The sequence below is a fragment of the Grus americana genome, chromosome 14 (genome assembly GCF_028858705.1).
Source record: "Grus americana isolate bGruAme1 chromosome 14, bGruAme1.mat, whole genome shotgun sequence".
Classification (NCBI taxonomy): Eukaryota; Metazoa; Chordata; class Aves; order Gruiformes; family Gruidae; genus Grus; species Grus americana.
Genome location: NC_072865.1, coordinates 9,435,322 through 9,456,398, shown reverse-complemented (window position 1 = coordinate 9,456,398; position 21,077 = coordinate 9,435,322). Strand labels below are relative to the sequence as shown.

At 39.7% G+C, this 21,077-nt stretch overlaps 1 protein-coding gene across 9 annotated transcripts in view; it reads left to right on the top strand.

The window, feature by feature from the left end:
• The window catches only part of EBF1 (EBF transcription factor 1), a 283,451-nt gene that overhangs the window by 228,423 nt on the left and 33,951 nt on the right, over positions 1 to 21,077 (top strand). For all 9 annotated transcript variants that reach the window (XM_054841802.1, XM_054841801.1, XM_054841800.1 and 6 more), the window contains exon 11: positions 20,704 to 20,792. In XM_054841802.1, coding sequence (XP_054697777.1) covers positions 20,704 to 20,792 — 89 coding nt within the window. The remainder of the gene's footprint in view (positions 1 to 20,703; positions 20,793 to 21,077) is intronic.

The window sequence follows — 21,077 nt, the reverse complement described above, 5'->3', positions numbered from 1 at the left end:
TTAACTCACTTTGCTACTCCCCTCTCCAGGGAAACTCATGCTTCTATTAATGCTATTAGGAAGGTCCTATGCATAGAACAAAGAAAGTGGTGCAGCAGATGAGTTAACATGATTTGATTTGCAGATGCTTTAAACACTTAGCAGGAGACAGCTACGGAAGCTAATTAAATCACTCTAAGGTGCTCAGGATTATCTGCTTTGTAAGAAACAATTTCAGTGAATTATGGTCGCCCTTTAGCTGAGGGGAAGTAAAAAGCATATTTGTTTGGAATTGAATTTCCCACGCAAAGTGCCCATCAGACCTCTCTTTCCCTGTACTTCTAAAATAGTCTTCTTTTGTAGCTAATATTTTCTAGGAACGTGAATTTTGATTCACAGACACTATGAAGCGCTGCTTCCAACTTTCTTACGTAAAAATTTCCCTACTTAGCTATTGATTAGGATCTGCCTTTAAGCAGTGTCTTGAGTAAAAAAATCATGTTGGTACATTCACTACTTCTCAGATACTGCATCTTATTTAGTGTACCGGAATTCCCAGTTTAAAGTAATCACAAAATTTATGGAGAAACGGATAAAAAAGGTTGTAAAATATCGATTTGGGGAAAATAATAACACAACTCATCTATAATAAGAAGAAAAATGAAGCAATAATTCAGGGGTATTGAACGGCTTGCTGCTGGAAGTATTGATCCGGTGCTTTAGTGTGCAACATCGCACCTAACATTGCAATGGAGCACTGCATTCCCCTGCTCATTATTTCACAGACGCTATTGCCTTGTTACACAGGTCCCGCAGAGCCTGCACTGCCAGCAGGGAAAGAGCAGAACCCCCAAAATAACCACAAACCTATAATATCTTAATGTCACAGTATCCCGCTGTAACAACACGCAGATGTTGTGCTCCCGTGCTCCTCTTATGACAATCCCGTAGCTTGGCTTTGCTTGAGGTTTTGTTTCTTTTTTTCTCTTGCTCTCTTCACTCTCTCACACGTATTGCCTGTGTTCTGTACAAATGGTACCTCTCCGCTGTCTCTTTTGATAGCACGTAATCAGAAATGGTGTAATTGAGGAAACATACCTTCCTTAAATATTGACTTTCAGGATCCACATATAAAAATTCCTAATCTTACTGCAGTGTTTCCTTACTGTGGCAATAAGCAAACATTGAAAAAAGGACAGCAAAGGTCAGTGGAATTTTAACATAAGCGCCCCGACATTTCCACAGCATTAAACTCCATCATGCAACATTGCATTTCTGTTTATCTGCTGACATCTGCAAAGGTACCACACTTGATTGTTTGGCATAAATAATTTAGCAGCAAGAATTTTATAATGAGTGCAGATAAGATTTACCTATGTTAAAAAAAAATATTTAAAAACTGTGCAAGGTAAAAAAATAGTGAACTCCTGTAACAGGGCAACATTTTAGCACTTAGGAAGACAAACATGCATCCTGCTCTGTGAGGAAGCTGCTTTATACGTGCCTGCAAACTTACTGCATCCCCCATGATCATTATCTAGAAATATGAGCCAGACCAGATGAGCAAGTTCTGAACAGATCGGACCTCCTGCAAATTTCAGCTCACATTGATCTGCAGGATTTGCACTGGGTCCTCAGCATTGCTGGGCTTGCTAACTTTGTCCTTTTTTCCACTCTAATCCATACAGTGGGGAGGGGAGAGTGAAACGGACACTTCTGATCAAGGAATGGGGGGAAGGGAGGAAAAATGAAAGGAGGAAAATAATCTATGGCCGATGCAGAGGCCAAAGAAAATTGCTTTCTGTAAAGTGCCAGGCCCTGCAGTAAGACTCTTGAACCGTCGATGCTGAGGCGAGCACAGGTTGTTGCGGTGGTCATAGCATCTCCCCGTGCGCTGCTTTCCCAGGCACGAGCTCTCCCTCCATCCACGTGTGTTTTCCCTGGGCAAGGAGGGCTGAGGAGTGCGCCGTGGCCACAGCCCTGGGAGGTTTACGATTCCTTTCATTTGCATCTTGCAGGTCTACGCTGGCTCAGGAAGCAGAAAACGTGCAATTGTTTTCGTAACCTAAATAACATTTCTAGTTTAGAAACCCCGGGGGAAAAATCATTGTCAAGCTGGCAGGTTGAGCTGGCATGATGATAAATGACTGAGGTGTGTGTTCTGACTCTGCGGGGACACGTGGGGTGAAGAAAACCCTCTTCTCTCGCACTCTTTGCATCTACAGTCAGGAAGGGACGATTGCAATCTGAAGACGTACTCTTGCCTCTGGGAAGAGGTAGGACCATGCCTTTCTAGTCACTGAAAGAATTATTTTCTTGTGGGTCAAGGTGTTTGTGGTGTAGCATCTTTTTAAGGCACTGGCAAGGATTGTGGTTTTCTTCTGCCTTTGGTGATTACAGTCATAGGACAGACAAAAAAAATGTGTGTTATGGCTAACACAGGAAACGAGTATGGCGCGGCATGTCAATGGAGCAGTTAAAGCAGTTTCGTCAGTTCACACACGTGTTTTTTCAGAAAACAGTTTGAGACTTACAGTTATTGGCCAATGAAAGTTTTCTTACCAAAAAAAAAAAAAAAAAATTCCTAGGGATTTGTGTAATAAAGACTAAAGCTACATGAAATTCATCACAGTTATTTTTTCAAATTTGTGCAGTAAGTCCCCAATAACTTGTATCCCTCCAGATTTCACAAATTTGGTAATTTGAATTTTTATGGACGTTTGGTTTTTTTCAAACTACTACTTACAGTGCCAGATATTTTTTTATTCAGGGAAAATTGATTTTTTCACATATGCTCTCATAATGAAAATTTCTTTGCACTACAATTCATTAAAAATGGGTCTCTCTTGTTTATTTCCTACTACTTTTTAGAAGCTCTGCACACTTTCAAACATTTTAAAGAAAACTGATAAAGGCTCCATATTTACATACATTACTAGTTAATTTTCAGTATTATTTTGATTAACAACAGTCAAAATGAAATGGTGTCCTTTAAGTTTCAAGAACCTACATACATAGAAGCAGCTAAATAACTTGGTGAAAGTAAAGGAAACTCTTTTTAGGTTACTTAAGTGCTCTATTAAATTAGGAATTTAATTGTCAACCTTTGCAAGGTTTCATGGGATTATTCTAAGAATTACGATACCCACTGTCCTTACAGTAAGTCTTGACTGCCTGACTTCAAATATTTAGTGGACTTTGCATGTCGTATTTTGATCTCCACCATCCCATTCCATAGCCATGCTGACCAAGGTGCTTGGTTGGACTCGGGTCGTCTCCCCGTACGTCCCGAGCTAAGCCTGCTCACTCCTCTGCTGGCAGCACCGGCAGGATCCGCTCTTAATTTTGGCTTTATGCTGCTGTTCCCTACTGCAAGGTGTCTTCCATCTCCTCTAAAACCTCTGCCGGACCATTGTTGCTGAAGGAAAGCTGGGTAGCCTTTAATATGATTTAAGATCCTAATATGTGTATTGTAATTATAGGTATGGGTACAGGAGGTAAAACCACACACTGATTTGAGTCCCGCATACCTCTTGGGCAGAATAAATATTGGCTCTGTCTTCTCTTGGCTTTTATTTCTACTCTTGTTTTGTTAGTTCCATGTAAGTATTTATCCAGGCCTTTTTAATATGGTCTGAATAGGGCTGCTGTGCACGGCACTTTGACAATTGCTGGTACCTTCTGAGAGAGCACGATGGTTATGTACACAGCATTTTCCTATTAGAACATTTCCTGTAACACGTGTATGCAGCTTGATTTCTTTTAAGCTCTACTCTGGTAAAACAGAGGGGGAAAAGGCTAGAGCAATTGTATTACCTTGTTAAATTGCTCTGAGCTTATTTAGGTAAAGAATTACTTGGTGCTTTTCTTAGTACATTGTATGGTTGCTTTTTTTTTTTTTTTTTTTTGCAGCCATCTTTTTTGCATTTCGTACTTTGTTATTCTGATGATGCTGAAAGACGAAGAAACAAACTCCTCTCTGTGATTCACTCCAAAGAACGTACCATCTCTTTCTATTTTCTTGTTAAAACCAAATTGTGTGCAATTTGTAGGAAATGGAAACCACATTTTTCACTTAACTTTTCAAAATTAAAATTTATGAGGAAAAAGAAGCAATAAAGCAGTTACAATCTGGTCATCTATAATTATCTCTGCGGTTGGAGTAGTTCCACATTTAAAGAAAGTGACACCAAAAGTTTATCAAGCTTGTGTCACTATCAAAAATTTCACTTCTCTTTTATTATTTCAGACCACAAGAACTGGCGAAACCAGTATTATGCACTTGGAGATTAGCCTGGTGAAAAAGGAATTGGGTGATCTGTAAAAAGAAAGCCTTTCTTCTGAGAAACACAGAACAATATTTATCTTCCTTATTCATTTTAGAATATCAGTTTTAAATTTAACAAATTGTGCTATTTAAGCTGATTTAATGGAATTCATTGCGAAAAAGCTTAATTTTCCTCTAGATCTATTTCTGTGTATATGTTTCACATTATTCTTTTTCTTTTGCTGTTGCATTTCCCCTCCACTGCATTGCTCGCTCTCCGAGAACAATGGAAATGACAGTCCAGCGCCAGAAATCTCGACTGCTCCAGCTCTAGAATGTTAGTGGCACTTGCTTTAGTTTTCTCATTTTGCCTTTTTTGTCTCTGAATTAAAATCAAGCCAAATGATGGATGCCCATTACAATCAATTGTTTCAGACAAGCCACCAAAAGTATTGTAGGATTCATTTACATTTAATCAAATTACACTTTATTTGCAATTCAGGGAAATGAGAACTCTGCAGTAAATCAAATATTTCCTCTCCAAGGGCCCCATTCAGCAGAAAATATCCACAGTCTACCAAGCTGGTGCCTCAATGTACGTAGCAAATCTTCCAGTGGGAGGAGAGCTTGTGTCAACAAACTGTCTGTCTCAGTGTCTTTTCAACATTTTTCAGGGTTGTGGACACCTAAATATTTCCCAGTACAAACGCAGACCCCTGAACGATGAACTGTGCAGTGACTTTAAGCCTGCTGACAATAGACTTGCATCGCTCTCCATTCCCTTTTGTAGACCAAGAAACGTTTGCAGGACTTTTGGGGTCCTGGAGGGTTGTACACCACTGGCTGAAAAATACTGATCTCCCCTTTGAGGATCCTGTTATTTTAATGGGAAATTAATGACAGTCACTAAATGTCATTCATATTTTGAATAAATGCTACTTGAAGGCAATAGTACAGTGTTGGGCAGCTACTCATTTTTACTTATTAGTGCCTTAAGGAGAAGTTAGAAAACTTTATTTGCTCTGGAATGGGAGGTAATCTTTGAGTCACATCTCCTTTTCTATGCAGTTTATGACTGAAAAATTGTGCCCAACCGGCGACTCTTTTACCCTTGCCCGTATCAGCACAGAGTAATGAATTTTGAATCTTGTTCCTTGTAATTGTTCACATATTTAGTAAGCTAAAACTTGAACGATAGCAAGACCTCGATATCAGCTGGTGCCACTAGTGACCACCTACCAGGCACTGCAAACTGCAGATGCACAGTACTGGTGAGAAGTAGCTTGTCATCCAATTGCAGAAACCCTTTTTCTTTTTTCCAGGCTTCTTGTGTGATTTTGACTTTGCTATTTACAGTCAGAATTTTAATTATATTTAGAATCCTGAAAGTTCATTTAGGTGCCTGCTGGGATTTTTAAATAGGCATAGGTACCTAAATTTTATGGCTTTCTGGCTGCTTGTTCCCCGGCTCTAAAATGGAGATACGATGCAGGACTACTGTAAATTACAGGGAACGTATGATGCCAAATAACATGGAAAGAGCTCTGATACTAAAGGCGGAAAACACTGCATGGGTACCCAACAAAGAGGGTTACCTCACTCTTGCTATTGAAAATACGTCTTCTTTGCTGGGGAAATACTCTGAAACTTAGGGGCCCGACAGCCATAATCTGATTGAAATACAGAGCTTTTAATGCTTTAAAAATTTTTTGAACAAATAATGTAATGTGTTCTTTAATCCAGTGGGATTGAAGAGCCTAACGAATAATAAATAATGATTTGCATGCTTAGCAGTTAAGTGTAATGAAAATGAACCCTGAGTAGTTTTTCAAGAGAACCTGAAACTGAAGTCTGCCATCTGATACTCACACCAAGCTTCGGTGGGTCAGCGTCCATCATACACAATTAGCTGAAGTAAGAGGAATGCTGCCTGTAGAGTAGTATGGTATTTCACAGTATAACAAGCTTTGAACCAGAGTTGGGTTAGTCCCATCTTTCCCTTTCCAATAATTTAATTTCTGAATATTTGAATATTGAAATAAAAAGTCATTTTTTCTAGGTTTGTCCTAGGCGCCCAGAGATGATGTATTTAGTTTACTTTTATACGTGTTGCAGTACACATGTGGTTTTATAGCTACAATAAACTACTGAAACAGTAGGTTTTGAAGGGTGCACTGTCTGTCACGTTGCTGGTGTGGGCAGATTGCAGAAGGAAAGGGAACAAAGGGGGATGGCAGGTCTGGGTTGTCTTGAGTGGAGCAGGAGAATCCCGTGGTAATTTTTTGCCTCCCTTCTTTTGCTCATTCACTTTTGTGCAACAAGCAAAGTTTGGAAGGAAAAAGTGACATTACATTTCCCTTTGCTATTTGGAGAAAGCACCTACCAGCTTGCAAGTCCTAGATTTAAATATCATTGCTGTGTCTTTCCCAGCTTTGGCTATGATGAGCTAGGACGCATCTGCTCCAGCAGCAATCTACCACTTACTACAGGCCAGAGGAAGGACTGTCCCCTTCTTGAGCCTCTGTACACATGGGTGTACAGCATATTCAAAATTATCTGCTAGGAGATGCAGAAAATACGTTTTCAGCCACACAACCACTTATACAAACACGCATACATACACATAACATTTTATGTGACTTCATTTAAGAGAAGATTGTTAGGTCTTTGTTAAGTAAAGACAAAAAAATAGCGCATTTTTTTTAGATATTTATGCAAGCACATTAGTGTTTAATATGACACAGAACCTTGTCAGTGTCCATTTTTTACTCAATGAGCTACAAATCAGATTTATTTTGGATAATTACCTTTGCCACTGAATATGTATCATCCAGTCAGTTAGGGAAGAGACTGCACAGGGTGTAAAAATCAATGCCAACAGAGTGAGTGAACTCCTCTGGTGGGAATCTCCTTCCTTGAGAGACACCTAAGGTGTGATCCGTTGTGTGTCCCCCCATCCCGTGTGTGTCCCCCAGCTGTCCCCAGGCTCTGCAGCTACAGGTGCTGCCAGCCCAGCGACACACAAGGGCTCGCAGGCATCAGAACCATCTTTTCAGTGCAAAATCAAAGCCATTTTCTCTGATGCCCAAGACATTGAACATTTTTGCAAATCCTTCCCTGCATGAGCCAGTTTCCGACAGCCTTTGTGCTGCTGCTCTGCACAGTAGCTAGATGCTTTGCAGACCAAAAGACGAGTAGCTCCTCTTGTAAGTGTGCAATGGCTGCTCCTTCCCACCTCTGTCCCTGTGTCCTCCTTGGTGAGCTGAGGTGTCCTTACAGCAGGTGGTTAGATACCAAGATGATGGGCTTGGCATGTGCGGGGGTCATGGGGGAGGAAGAAGAAGCTTCACTCTCGAGTTACATGTACACAGCACAGGAGAGCAGCAAGCAGAGATGCCCCAGGCCAGTTGTGATGGAGCTGGTTTGGAGCGGGAGCAGCATCATCAGTGCATTGCTCTGCGCAGACTAATTAACTCTGGCAGCCAGGTGCTTAATACTTTGCTCACTCAGGGCCTTAGTGAGTTTGTCTATTTAAGCGCGTTCTTGCATACTGCTGTTGGACCCAGAAGTATTTTATATATATTGCTTACTGCCTGGAAAGCTACAAATCAGTTACTGATAAGTATGCCACTTCCAGCAAGATTAATGTTAAATTCCTCCTTTTAGACTGGCAATTTGCAAATTGCTAAATTAGATTTTAACATTTGAATACTCTCTTTTCATGTCACACTTGCAGCATCTTTGTTTTTATCACCTGATGATACTGTACCTGTCGGTATTGAACTTCGAGGCATGTTAATACAATACACACATATATATATATTTGGGTGGCAATTTTTTATAATGACAACAGTTCTCCTGAAATCCACTAGAAACAAATTTGTACAAAATAATGTAAACTCCTTTATAGTGGGGCTTGGTTTTTGTTTTGAATTGGATGGATGGAAGGTATTTGTTTTATACAGGAGACAATGGGCAATACCATGCTGCTCTGAGGTATTTTGTTGATAACTTCAGAACTGGGATCTGAATTTTCCTATAGGCTGCCAATGATACCTAGAGAATTAGGAACTAAAGAGACACAAATGCATGATTGGAAACCTGTGTGATCATTTCTGGTTATCCATGGTAAATTTATATCTTCCACACCATTTTCTGATCAGTTTTCAGTCTTTAACTGTTTATTTCTGTTTATTGTACCTCTGCCTTGAATTAGGGAAATTACAATGTTTCTGGTTTAGGAAAAAAATAATCTAATAACACTTAAAATATTTTTTTATATCCTATTAAAAGGGAAATGGCAATTTTTGGTGAGGCCTATTTGAGTGCGAGAAAGTTTCAGCTATCTCAGAAGAGCGTTAGTTGGCAGATGAGGGTGGATGAGTGCAGGGCTGTGGTTACCGCCCCGGAGTGCCACTGACCAGCAGAGATGTTTTGCTGCGTATCCCAAACTCAGCGGTGACCACCAAAGAACCAAAGGTTGGTTTGCTCCTCCTGTAAATGAAACATTGGAAGTGTTTCACAGCAGGACACTGAGTTTCAGTCTGGTTCCTCGTTTCCTCGCCCTTTACGGTTTCTTTTTGAAGCATCAGCTTTATAGGCAAATGGCTGCACCTGGGATATTTTAATTTCCATACTCATCTTCACTGGCTTGCCAAGTATATCCTAGATGGTAAATTGTGATGGTGGGAGAGAGGCAAGATGCAAAGGGAGTGATATAGGCAATTATTTTTACTTCCTCTTCTCTTACGCCTGTGAGGCTCCAGATTCCGGATTAGTGATCTCTCTGTAGGCGTGTTTGGGGGCTACTTAACTCGTATTAGGGGGCAGAGCTGCAGTATCTGTTGATTTCTCTGTAATTGACTTGCAAGGTGATCTAGCGCCGACAATTTAGCAAAGGCCTGTTTGGCCCCAGAGCACTCATTTTGTCATGAGCGTAAGCCCTTGACGGTGCTTGCTCATCGCCTCCAGCACCTCCCCTCCTTTGCTGAATCTCAGATCCCCCCTAAGCGCAGTGGTGGGAGGAGACGTGCCAGCAGAGCTGCTGTGCAAATGGGGCACTAATGGTTTGCGAATCTGAAGATGGTTAACTGATCTGTGCATTCAATTAAGATGGGTTTCTCAGTTAACAGGCACCCTGGGAAGAAATGAGTTACTTTCATTTCTGGGATTATGAGCACTTAATGAAGAAGACATATCAGAATTCTGCCTGTGTTGCATGAGATAACCCTAAAATGCAGCACGAATTTTCAACTTACTGGTCTAACAAAAATACTTGCCAGGTGAGAGGGACAAATCGATGCTTGTATGAGTTCTCTTGCAGACAGGCTCACGGGGCTGAATGTAAAGTGGCACTGCATGCAAAGTTGGATTTTACTTCATACTTTTCTTGAGGTGTATCGCTTTGCTTGTGACTTGCCTATTTAAAAATATAATTCAAAATGTAATTTAAATAATATTTCCATATTCTTTCTGTAAGACTTAAAACGCGAGCAGAACATCGGAGAAAGATCAATGTATCCGACTAGAGGTAGAGGCTTGGCTATCTGATGTGTATATGCAAAATATAAACTAAGCTCCAGCCAGTAAAGTTTCCTGCCAGTATCAGTCTAGTTTCAGAAAAACTGACAGAATGGTTTTGCTTTATCCTGGTTAAGAATCTTCGGCAAAGTGAATTTACGATGAGTTTATGCTGGGCCTAAAAGACTAATAAGCACATTCAGGAGAAGAAAGGAAAACACAAATATTTCACACCAGTTTTTGCACTGACATTGCTGACAAATAGGAAGGATGTTTGTGGGGATGATAGTTTGGGACTTCCCTTTGTATTGCAACTTCCAGAAGGACTAGGTGGTGTCACTGTGTCTCATTAACTGTTCTAACTAAGCTGAGCCAGCAGCCGACTGTGTCTTAGTGCCCAGCCACCTGGAGAGGCACGGCAGCTTTCTCCCAAAGTGCAGACTGGATCAGGGGCTGGAGTTTCTTACGCCCGTCTTATGTTTGCAGAGACTGAGAGACTATATATAATTGTAAGTGATGAATGATGGTATATCAGGGAGAAGAGAAAAGGCAGAGCAAAGAGCCTATGTTGAAGGAATCCCTCTACTAAACGTGTCATTCTCACTTGCAGTCCACGTTCTTCATGAAGGGGCTGGGCTGGTGTTTCGGTGGTGGTGCAGAAATACCTGAAAATGAGGGGGCAGGTCTGGGGGCTGGTTGGGGTCAATGAAAAACAGCGACCCTCTTCTGAGAAAGGCTGCTGGAAGAGGGGAGCAGACTGGGAAGCATGACAAAGATGAGTTGCTTCCAAAGTTTGGAGGAGCAAGGTGGATGGGAAGCCCACTTAAAATTTTGAGTTTGTTTTCAAAAGACTGCTGCCAGGCAAAAAACCAAGGTGGATTTGGTAGGTTTAGGTGCTGCACTGAGTACAAGACGTGAGAGCACGCGAGGAGCTCGTGCATGCTCTGTTTGTGTGCGTGCATACACATGAAGGGTGGGCAGAGGTGCTGAGAGGGGGCTGCAGCTGGAGCGAACCAGTCACCCCTCCCTGGCTGCAGATCAGCAGCTGAGCCCTTGCGGGGCCTCTTAGGCTGAGGGGGAAAGTTAAGTCAGGTTCCCTGTTTACTTGGTGGGGTCTTTTCTTTGGTATAATCACTGTGGTAATGAATAACTTGGAAATTTTCTTTGTCCCTTCTGGTAGGAATCACTAAAGATATTTTGCTTCCAGTGCTGTATTGGCCAGGATCATTGCAGCCTCTTCAGAGGGAGGAGGAAAATAAATTAGAGTTATTGTTATGAGCTTACTCCACCTTGGCCATTGGTAGATGGGTCATGTCATATCACTCCTTCCTTGTTTACTGACCTCTTCAGCAACTCACCTTGGTTAATTAATTAGTTTCAATTAAATTACTTTCACATTTGGATAATTTTCTTTTTTTACCACAACCTAATACCCCTTTTTGATTAAATTAAATCAAGCACGTAGTCAATCACCTTTCTGCCAAAAAAAAGAGAAAAGAGAAAGAAAAGTCATTGATATGTTTTCCCGTCATTTCAAAATTACCTAGGAAAGCAGCTGAAGAGGCTCTTAGTTTGGTCCTGAGGTATGGCTAGTCAGTGCATGTAACGCAAAAGCAATACTGCATCTTTAAACAGGCTTGAATAAGGTTTCTTTAACTATTGAGCCTAACTCTGAGATGTCCCCTGCTGTGAGCCATAAGTTGCTTGTAGGCTTGTTCTAGAGAGTAATAAGTATTGTTGTTTAGCAATTGTGTTGTTGAAATTCAGCTCCACTATGTCTGACAGTATTTATCTAAAATACTTTCCCTGGTGCGTGCTCAAGTTCCAGTAAACCGTGTCTTATTGTGCGACCTTTTCATTTTCCAGTGAAAAGGGATCAGCTCGTCAGATAAAAGCTACAAGCTGGAGTACAGGAAAAATGCGTGCTCAGAAAATCCAAGCATGATTGAAAACAAGATGTGTTAAATCAATGCAGTTTATCGCCTGCCTATTCCTGGCAATTGCTGTTCTAAGCTCATTCTGAGCACACACTAGATGATAAAAGTATAGTGTCACAGTGCTCACTGGGGTGTGAGGGCAGGGAAACATGTTTATCAGACAGGTTGGTATGATTTTGTTTTTGACCCTTGATAACAGTTATTGTCAAAATTTTTGCAAAAAGAAAAGACCTGAACAATTATAGAAGCAGGTGATGTAACTGCTGCTAATATCAGGAAGTACTGAGAGCTCTCAAATTATAAATTTCTGTTTAAAGAAATGTTACAAACTAGCAAACAACAAGCTCAACTGTTTTAATTTTAAACAATTTGCTGCATCATCGAGGATATAGCCAAAATGGTCCTTTTGCTTGCAAGTGAGTAGCCGTATCGCAATATCATGTAGACAAATCAAAGCTAATGTTTAGAAATAAAGATGTTTGGAAACCATTATTTTCTCAAGGGTTTTAAGCTTAGTTATGGAGAGGGATTAAAGACCTAAATTAAACCTTACTGGAGGACAGTCCCTTCCAAGAACATCACACCTATAACATTCATTACAGCTAGGCACAATTCATCTCATTTTTATGATTCTGCTCTACTTGCATTTCTCCGTGAATCTCATTTGCAGAGATTTTGGAAGTGGTAGCTGGTGTTTTTGCAATTTTCTCTCCTGAAGATTCTTTTTGCTCTGACCATAGCGCACTTGCACATCAGAAGTCTACAGTTTTGAGAAACAGCCAAATTTAGGCTAAGATACTTTCTGGTAGGAATGGCTTTGGCATTCAGACAGGACACAGTTTTTCATTTACGCATCCCCTTGTAATATATATATATTTTAATAATCTGAAAAGATGAGAAATAGCAGGGTTAAAAAAGAGAGGGGGGGATTATTCAAAAGAAAGTATTTCTGCATAACAACATGTTACAACAATGGTTTTCAATGCTGTCTACCCCAAAGGAGTTTGTGAAGGGTGACAAAAAGAAACAACTTCCTATATGTTATACAAAATTATCTCTCTGAAAACTTTAAAGGTGTCTGCACCTACATCGTAGAATTCGAGGAGTCCATGCAAAGGAAAAAATGTTGAAAATATGTGTAGTAGAAAATGAAAGAAAAGGTTACGTGAGGTGACGTTTAGAATTTCCTGCAGTCTATATGGTACATCTCTGCATCTGTTTCTCAGCCAACGGTTTAAAAATAAATGCAGTGGTTTTATTTTTTAAATGTTTTTAGACTTAAATACAGATCTTATAGCTAACCTTTGGCACCCATTATTTTAAATCTTGGCTTGTATGCATTTTTGTGCTTGTGTGTATGTGTACACATGTATTTATTTATTTAGATGAAGGGGTAATCCATTGAGAGCTAGCCATTTTCAGTAAATTTTTTGCTGCATACTCATGTGCATTACCAGAATGTGTCTGACAAACAGGAAAATATTCACATGTAAATGCTGTTCTTTCCCTTTTTATAATGACTGCCAAAGATGCATCAATTAACCTAGATGACTAGACGAAGTAACCAACATGCATTAATTTCCTTCTGGCCCTCTGTATACATATCCCCAGTGAATTCGACCAGCCTGTTCTGAAATTGGTATGTTTAAATCCCAGTGCCTGAAACTGGACTCTGTTTCAGACTCCCTTAAGGCCAAATCTTCCCCATTAGACAAGAGGTCAGCGCAGTCAGAGGCAGAAGAAACTGCAAAGCTCACAAATTGTTTGACTTTTTTTTTCAAGCCAGATTGCAGGGTGCTAAGAGTGAACATTCAGAGTTAATGTATTTTGAGAAACCAACACATGATTCTTGCTAGACAGAACTAGTAATTTCATTCCCTAACTTTCATAAAAAAATTTGGGCTCAAGACATGCATTCCTTGCATCTTCAGCACCCCACTGGCTGCAGAGACTGGGCTAGGTGGGAAGGGAATATCTCCTCTGGTTCTTAGTTGCTGGAGAAAAATTGTTGTCAGGAAGAAAATATCATGCTGTCTATCATGCTTGTAATAACACTGATGAACACGGTGGAGCTGCCTCGAATGCTGGCCTATTGCATCTTTAGTTCAAGTAAAGAGCAGTCACTAGGGAAACTCAAGAGATCTAGGTGTCAGAGGTATCATTTGACTCAGCTCTGCATTTTTCTTCTTGCTTGGCGCACGCACGTGGTATCTGTTTGGGCATTACATGGCAATAAAACATAGAAATTGCTCTTTTTATTTCCAATTAAAAAAATGACATCATGTCACATTTTGATTTTTAAAATGGAAATTCAATGCACAGGAGTGTGTTTAAGTGAGGGAGTACTGAGACCAGAAAAGCAAGGAAATTCTGAGTTAGCAGTGGAAGGGCCTTTCTAGCTCAAACCTTTCTGTGCAGGCTCTCGCTGTCCCACCCGCTTCCGTTTTCCATTGCTTGTGGGAATAAACACTCCAGGGAAAGTCAGTGGAAAGGAAACTTTATAAAAAGCAAGCCAAAGTCACAACAACAACAACAAATAGCTCAAATGCTTGCATGTTTTCATTTAACGATCTTCAATTAGCAAAGGAATAGTCTTTGCAGGGAGATTTGCAAAACAGACTTTTTTTCATTTGATGATGGGATTTTGAAGTGGGGTTTTTTTGCTGTCTTTGTAGAGCAGGCATAAAGAGGCCACTATGCGTAAGAGTTGTTGGGTAGGGTTTGCTTTCAGCACGCCATGTCAAGATGTATAATATCATCCATTGTTAGTACTGCTGTACTGCGGGGACTTAACAAGGCATTTTGGCACCTGGAGTTTGATATTACTGTGGTCTGTCCTGTCCTGTTCCTGTCTCCTGGAGTCAAGGTTTTATTTTGTTAGAGTCAGGGGCTTCTAGCAGAAAACACCCAGAGCTTGGAGACAGAAGGCACAGGCTATTAGTGAAGGCAAATGGATCAGCTCTGTGGCAGCATCTTGCCTGTACAAGAGGCAGGAGCTCCTGCTCTCCAGCTCCTCAGAGAGTCCACACTCGGTAAGAGTGGGGAGTCAGAAGCCACAACCTTTCATGTGACTACTCTTAGTTGTTGCTGCTTGCACCCCATACTGCTGTTTCTCAGCAGTGTGGAACTACAGACAGAAGTACAGATTAAAAATGAAGAGAGCTGATTATAGAGGTGGGCATCTGAGTTGATGGAGGAAGAGGCCAAATGTCCACGAGAAAAGAAGTCCTTAGCTATAAAATGCCTCTGAAGATGCTGAGATTGCAAGGCTCCCATCGAAGAGTATGCTTTCCTAGCTGCCCTTAATTTTATTTAAAATGTTCATTCTCTGTACCTTCAAATGCTCTGACCTGGTTTAATCTGGGCACAGTGAGACGTGTTAAATGTGTTCCTGATCTGGCCTTCATTGCTGTGACAATGCTGCAGCATTTTTGCATGGATTTCTTCATGCTTTTTTGTGGCTCTGAGGTGTTGAGATGGGTAACTTTGTGTGTCTTGGCCACAGAGTCAACTTCTATTTATGTTTTAGTGAAATTTCTCTCATCAGACAGGAAAAAAACTCGAAACAACTGTGTTGTAGACCCCAACGCCCCATCTGTTTGACATTATAGTTCAGGACTTGTCACTGAATCCATTTTAAAAAAATGGATTTGTGAAGAGACAAAGGTAGGGTCTAAAGAATCTTTTTCCATTCCACTGTTGTAGCTACAACCTCCTGGACATGATCTGAAGCCATTATAGCTGTGTGCTTCTGCAGATCATTCTTACCTTCTTCAAACTCTCCCCTGCGATGCCTCTGCTTTCCAAGAAAACCAGTGACTCTCTGGTGCACCACAGGAGCAAGCAGTGTGGCCCGTTTAATTCCCATGTGCAGCCTTTCCCTGGGTGTTTCACTTAAAACAATCAAGACAAGATTTCTCGCCTGGGGTAGGGATGGTCAAACATGTGGACCTGAGGCCAATTTGTTTGTAGCCTTCAGCCTTTTTTCATTTTTGTTATTTGAGCCCTTAGAGTCCCTTCCCTCTCCTTGCAGCCTTTTCCACTGGAGAAGCATATGGGAAGTTCATAGGTCTAAGTGCTGCTTTCTCATTGGTTTTGGGTCAGAATGAAAAAGAAACAAGGGCTGAAAAATAAAAGGAATAAATGAAACCATGAATGCATGGGAAACAAATTAACTGGATATGTTTTACATTCTGAAATTTTTCCATAATGCTTCTATGTAGTGTGTGTTTATTTTTCTTTGAATAATAATGTTAAAATGTGTCTAATTCAATTACTCTCTGTATTCGCTGAATGAGTTTTCCTCGGTGAAGACTTCTCCTACACTACCCCAAGCTACGAATTCCATATGATATTTGAACAGGTCCTTTTAATTGCTGATATTAAGTGTCGATCATTCTGCTGTAAGTTGGCAGCATGGCCAGAGAAACAAATTCCTCTCTCAGATACATCAGACAGTCATTCAATTAACAACCAAAGCTTTATTGACACAGTAGGAATTCATTATGTGAAATATTAAAAAAAAGCCCTCCACAGACTAGTTTAAAAAAAAAGAGACTTTTAAAGATGGTGGATTATCTACATGTAGTCATTAAAATTATTTGTGCAGAATTTGAAATTGTAGCTATGGTGGAAACATTTTTCTCAGAGGCATAAGCAGCATTTCTGTTGAAAAATAAGTTGGACTTTGAAAAGATGAATATAATGTACGCATCCTTATTTCCATAGACATTGTGCATTTTCTTGATTAAAAGCCTTAGATTTTATGAGTTATGGCTTTAGACTTGCTGCATAAAGAGCTTCATGGCTTATTCTGTTAGAGTCTAATTTGAAAGAAAGTTCTTCCTCAAGGGTTTAAGAAGTAATTCATAAAATGGTAAGAATAATAAATATTGTGCCTTAACTCATACACTAGGATAGATAGACAGATTTTGTACACCTGGGTGTAATTTTAGTTAATTCACACAAGAGACAGGCTGCAAGTTTATTGTTTGGAAGGAGAAAAATGGCTTAAATCTTGTATTTGCAAAAATGATTATATTAGCTTAAATGAAAATGCTACTCTATTAATGGCTTCAATAAGCTTTGCATTTGGAAAAGTATTTTAATAAAAAGTTACCTGAAGTTTACTGCAACTTAAAATATGTAAGTGAGGGAAAAGTACTTACTTTGATTTATATGTCTTTTGGAGGTGTAATTATTGGCTTTTTACTCACCTATGTACAACAATGTACTTTTGTAAATGGATTTCTGGCCACTTTACTCCTTTTTTTTTTTCACATAAAAAGTAAGCACTGTCAATCAAAGAATTTTAAGGTTTATTTCCTCTTTAGAAATGATTGATAGCCTTTTAGATTTACAAGTTGACAAGTTAAAGGGTTCTATTGGTATAATTATGTACTAAATTCACAGTCTTTCAATTTAAATGTCCTTTTAAAACCACAAGATTATCATACCTGTATTTTGAAAAGTGGGCCAGTCAGTTTGGGTTGGTATACAAATTGCTTCCATTAGCCTTGGGACCTATTTGAATTTAATACAGTTTTTTAAAGTTAGTAGTACTTTCAATAGTACTTTTAAAATTTAGGGTAATGGGAATGCATTTTAAGTACAGTATGTGTTAGCTTGTTTTTAATGTATGGATGTCAAGAACACAAATAGAGAGTTTGTATTCCTTATTGATTCTTTTTTTCCAATCATGGGGAAAAAAAAAATGTTCTTTGAATTAGAGCACTGGGAAATGTGTTATTGTAAATGGACTTCAAAGGCAGAGACCAGGCTCACACATCCTGGGGGCAGAGGCAAAGCTCTGGTTAGAGGGGTGGCCTGAGCACTGGCTCTTCTGCAGTGCTTGAAGACCAGAATATCACCTTTTCTTTGCAGTTTTGCCAGCTACTGACCCTGGAATTGGTGTGGCCTTAACGCTGAAAGTGGGGTGAAATATTTAAATGGGGCTCAGTCTTTGAGATACGACGAATTACATTTGACTTGGATTATAAATGAACTGAGGAATGAAGGGCAGATGTTGTCCAAATCCGTGGTTAGATGTTCAGGCAGTTAAAGATTTCTTTTTTTTTTTTTTTTATTTTATCTAAGATTGAAAGGGTTGAACAGTTATAGACTAATGAGTGATATTTGACAACTACAGTTTAGGACCCAATCCTGCAAATTGCTGTGTGCAGCCTCTCCCCACCGCTAAAGTAAAGCTGAAGCTATTTGAGGCAGAAAGTTTTCAGTATCTCTCAGAGGATGCTTGATGCTTTGTGAGATTGGACCATAAAATTAACATTTTTTTTTTGGTCATTTAGTTCAGAAAATACTCACAGGAAATACTCTGTGGATTTCAAATGTGTTGAATGTGTGGGAAGATATGAGAAAATGACTGCTATCTCTGGGGGGATTTCAGAACTGGCCTCCATTTATAATATTGCAGAATTTAGTAACTACTTTCCCAAAGGATGTAAAGGGAAAATGGCCATAAACTAGACTGAATTAGTGAAGAAACACATTTGACAGAACCACGCTAAAATCTTCTAACATATTTCCAAAAGAAATGTAAATTAGAACTGTAGAGGGGTTTTTTTAATCTTCTCAGAGAACAGCTATTTTTGATAATAAACATAAATAGCAGCAAATTAATTTATTGTAAAACTTGAAGGTCTAAACTAAACCAGTCCACGATAAGAAGCCATGTAAGGATACTCAAAGGTAATGAAACCAGGAGTTTACAAACACAGGACTGTGATATTTTCTGCAAGGCTACACAACAGGGTGGACAGCATGTGACCAGGGTGTGAAAGGAAACACACGGAAAAAGGGCCCAACCATCCAAAACCCAAAAAGGGCACAAGCAGGAGAAAAGCCTTATTCTCACCCCTTCTATACAATGACCTGAATAGAAATAAAAGATCAAATTCAGATATTCCTGATAAAGGGAAATACATGAAAAAACCCCTGAGGAGACTAGAGGGATACCATGATCTTTGGGGAAAACTTCTGACAGTAGCCCAGAAAGTAAAATCCTGAAAGATTTCTAGTCTGTTGTTACCATAATACTGTAACAGTAGTTTCAGGATATGCTCACAAGATTCCTTTCTGGTATTAGAGAAACGTCAAGATTCTGCTGGACTGCGTGCCCCTCCAGCCAGTCCCCACCAGGCACACACCTCTCTCACGGCCGTTGAGTAGATCGGGATTCCCCTACACCACCTTCCGTCTGCCTCAATTTGCAGCAGCATCCCTGGGACTGCTTATGGAGTTGGGATGTACTGGAGGTCCAGGAGGATATAAAAATCTGGCCCTTTGGTTGCCAGTTGGACCATCTGCTATAGAAATGTGGTTTGAAAATAATAATTTAAATGGAACAGTTTCCTTAAAAACTGGACTGTTTTGTGGGATTGTTTATGGAACACCAATTAATTAAAAACAAGCCAGGGATTAGATACTACTTTCATGATAACAATGTGGTCTGGCTAAAGATCTTTAACATTAGGAGTATGAAAAAGTGTTCTCTTCACTTAAAAGACGGACGTACGGACAAATTGTGCCATGTTGGTCGGACTGATGGAGCTGTATAACTTGCAGTGGGATCACTGAGCCACATGGGAGCACTTACACAAGTGAGACTGGGAGATATAGTTTGATGCTAAATCTCTTTGCATGAATCAGATGGCATAATTCTAGCCATGTCATAAAGTTCAAAATAAACCCATCATAAAGTAAGGTGCAAGATATATTCATAATTTAGTAAGCAGACCTTGTGCAAAAATAAATTTTTTTTGTTGTTAATAAGCTAAGACAAAATAAGAAAAACTTTAAAGTGACTCAAAAATGGAAAAAAAAATTCCTTCCCACCAAAAAAAAAGAGTATAAAAATATAACAATCCATATTGGATTTTTTTTTATTATTTAACTTAGAAAAATTGCAAACAAATTGCTGTGGAAAATTTCATCATCTCTATTGGCATGGGAGTCAAGATGCGCTGTTGTTTAGAGATGCTTGAGAATGCTTGACTGTTGTTCCAGTTCACCAAAGCACTTAGGAAATTTTAAGCACATGTTGAAGTCTCACTAACATCTGAGTTTTAAAGTGATCATATGACTGGAAATATAGCTAGAAGGTCATTCAATGCAGTCCCCTGTAATTATAGGCAATCATATAAAAAACATAATATGCTCAAATTTGCTTTGCTGAAAGCAAATGGGTTTAAGTATGTGCTTACAGATAAGCATGTGCTTAAAGGCTTGCCACAATCAGAGCTTTGATTAATGCAGGCAGATCAGTGTTTTCATGAAGATTAAAGTGTTCCACGTCCACCATTTCTCTCCTCTATTTTACTGGACGGGGATTGGGAAAAGATGAACTAAAACCATAGATTTTTTTTTTTTTTTTAAATTCATTAAGTCTTTTGGATCAGTTTAGTTCTGATCGGAGCCTGAGCTGGGCTGCTGAAGTCAATGTTGCTGAGTAAAAAATAAAGTCTCTGCCAAGACAAATGCCTGTAGTTCACAACAAATTTTAGGTGATCATTGCACTTGGAGCGTATTAAATGCATAATAGAATCTGGAACAAGAGAGACTCCCTAATAGTTACTTCTTTTGTCTTCCAATCACAAAGGACCTTCCTCGTAATGTGAAAGCAGGTAAAAAACCCAACATAAAACATGGGGTGCAAAGTATTTATCAAATTAATTTCATCATAGCTTTCAGAGATAATAATTGCTTCCTGTTTGTAAGATGTGTGCAACATCTCCAAATTTTCCAGCAACCTTGTTTTAGGAGCTCGAGTGGCAAGGTTTGCATTGCTGTTTGAACCAAAGCTTCAGAGCCAACCTCAAACAGTGTTTGAACCGAGACTTCATAGCCAGTGCTGATTTCAGTAAAAGGGGATTTTGCTGTGATCCTTCCTTGGTCTTGCAATACATTGCCGATTGTTACAGTGCAGCGGAGCCTGCTTGCTATGCGTTTGTCACATCACGATGTTGTTTGTTGTTGTTTCAGCTCTGAACGAACCCACCATTGACTATGGTTTCCAAAGGTTACAGAAGGTTATCCCCCGCCACCCTGGTGACCCCGAACGCTTGCCAAAGGTCAGCCAAAGTTTATTGTTTTATTAAATATGGCAAAGCTGGTTACTGCATGTTTTTGTCTGAAAGTGCAAGGCTCTGTAAATGCAACGGTCCCGGTTTGGTACCCAACCCAGATAAGCTGAAACAGAGACATGACCAATGGAGCTCAATCAGCAGCTTTCATTGTAGGCTTAGGAGACTTCTGTGACTTTGAGTCACAGCTAACTCAAACATCGCCTGCCTGCCTTAAAAGCAAATATTACTCTGTGCTCTGAAATACTTAACAAAGAGCACCTTTTTGGTTGG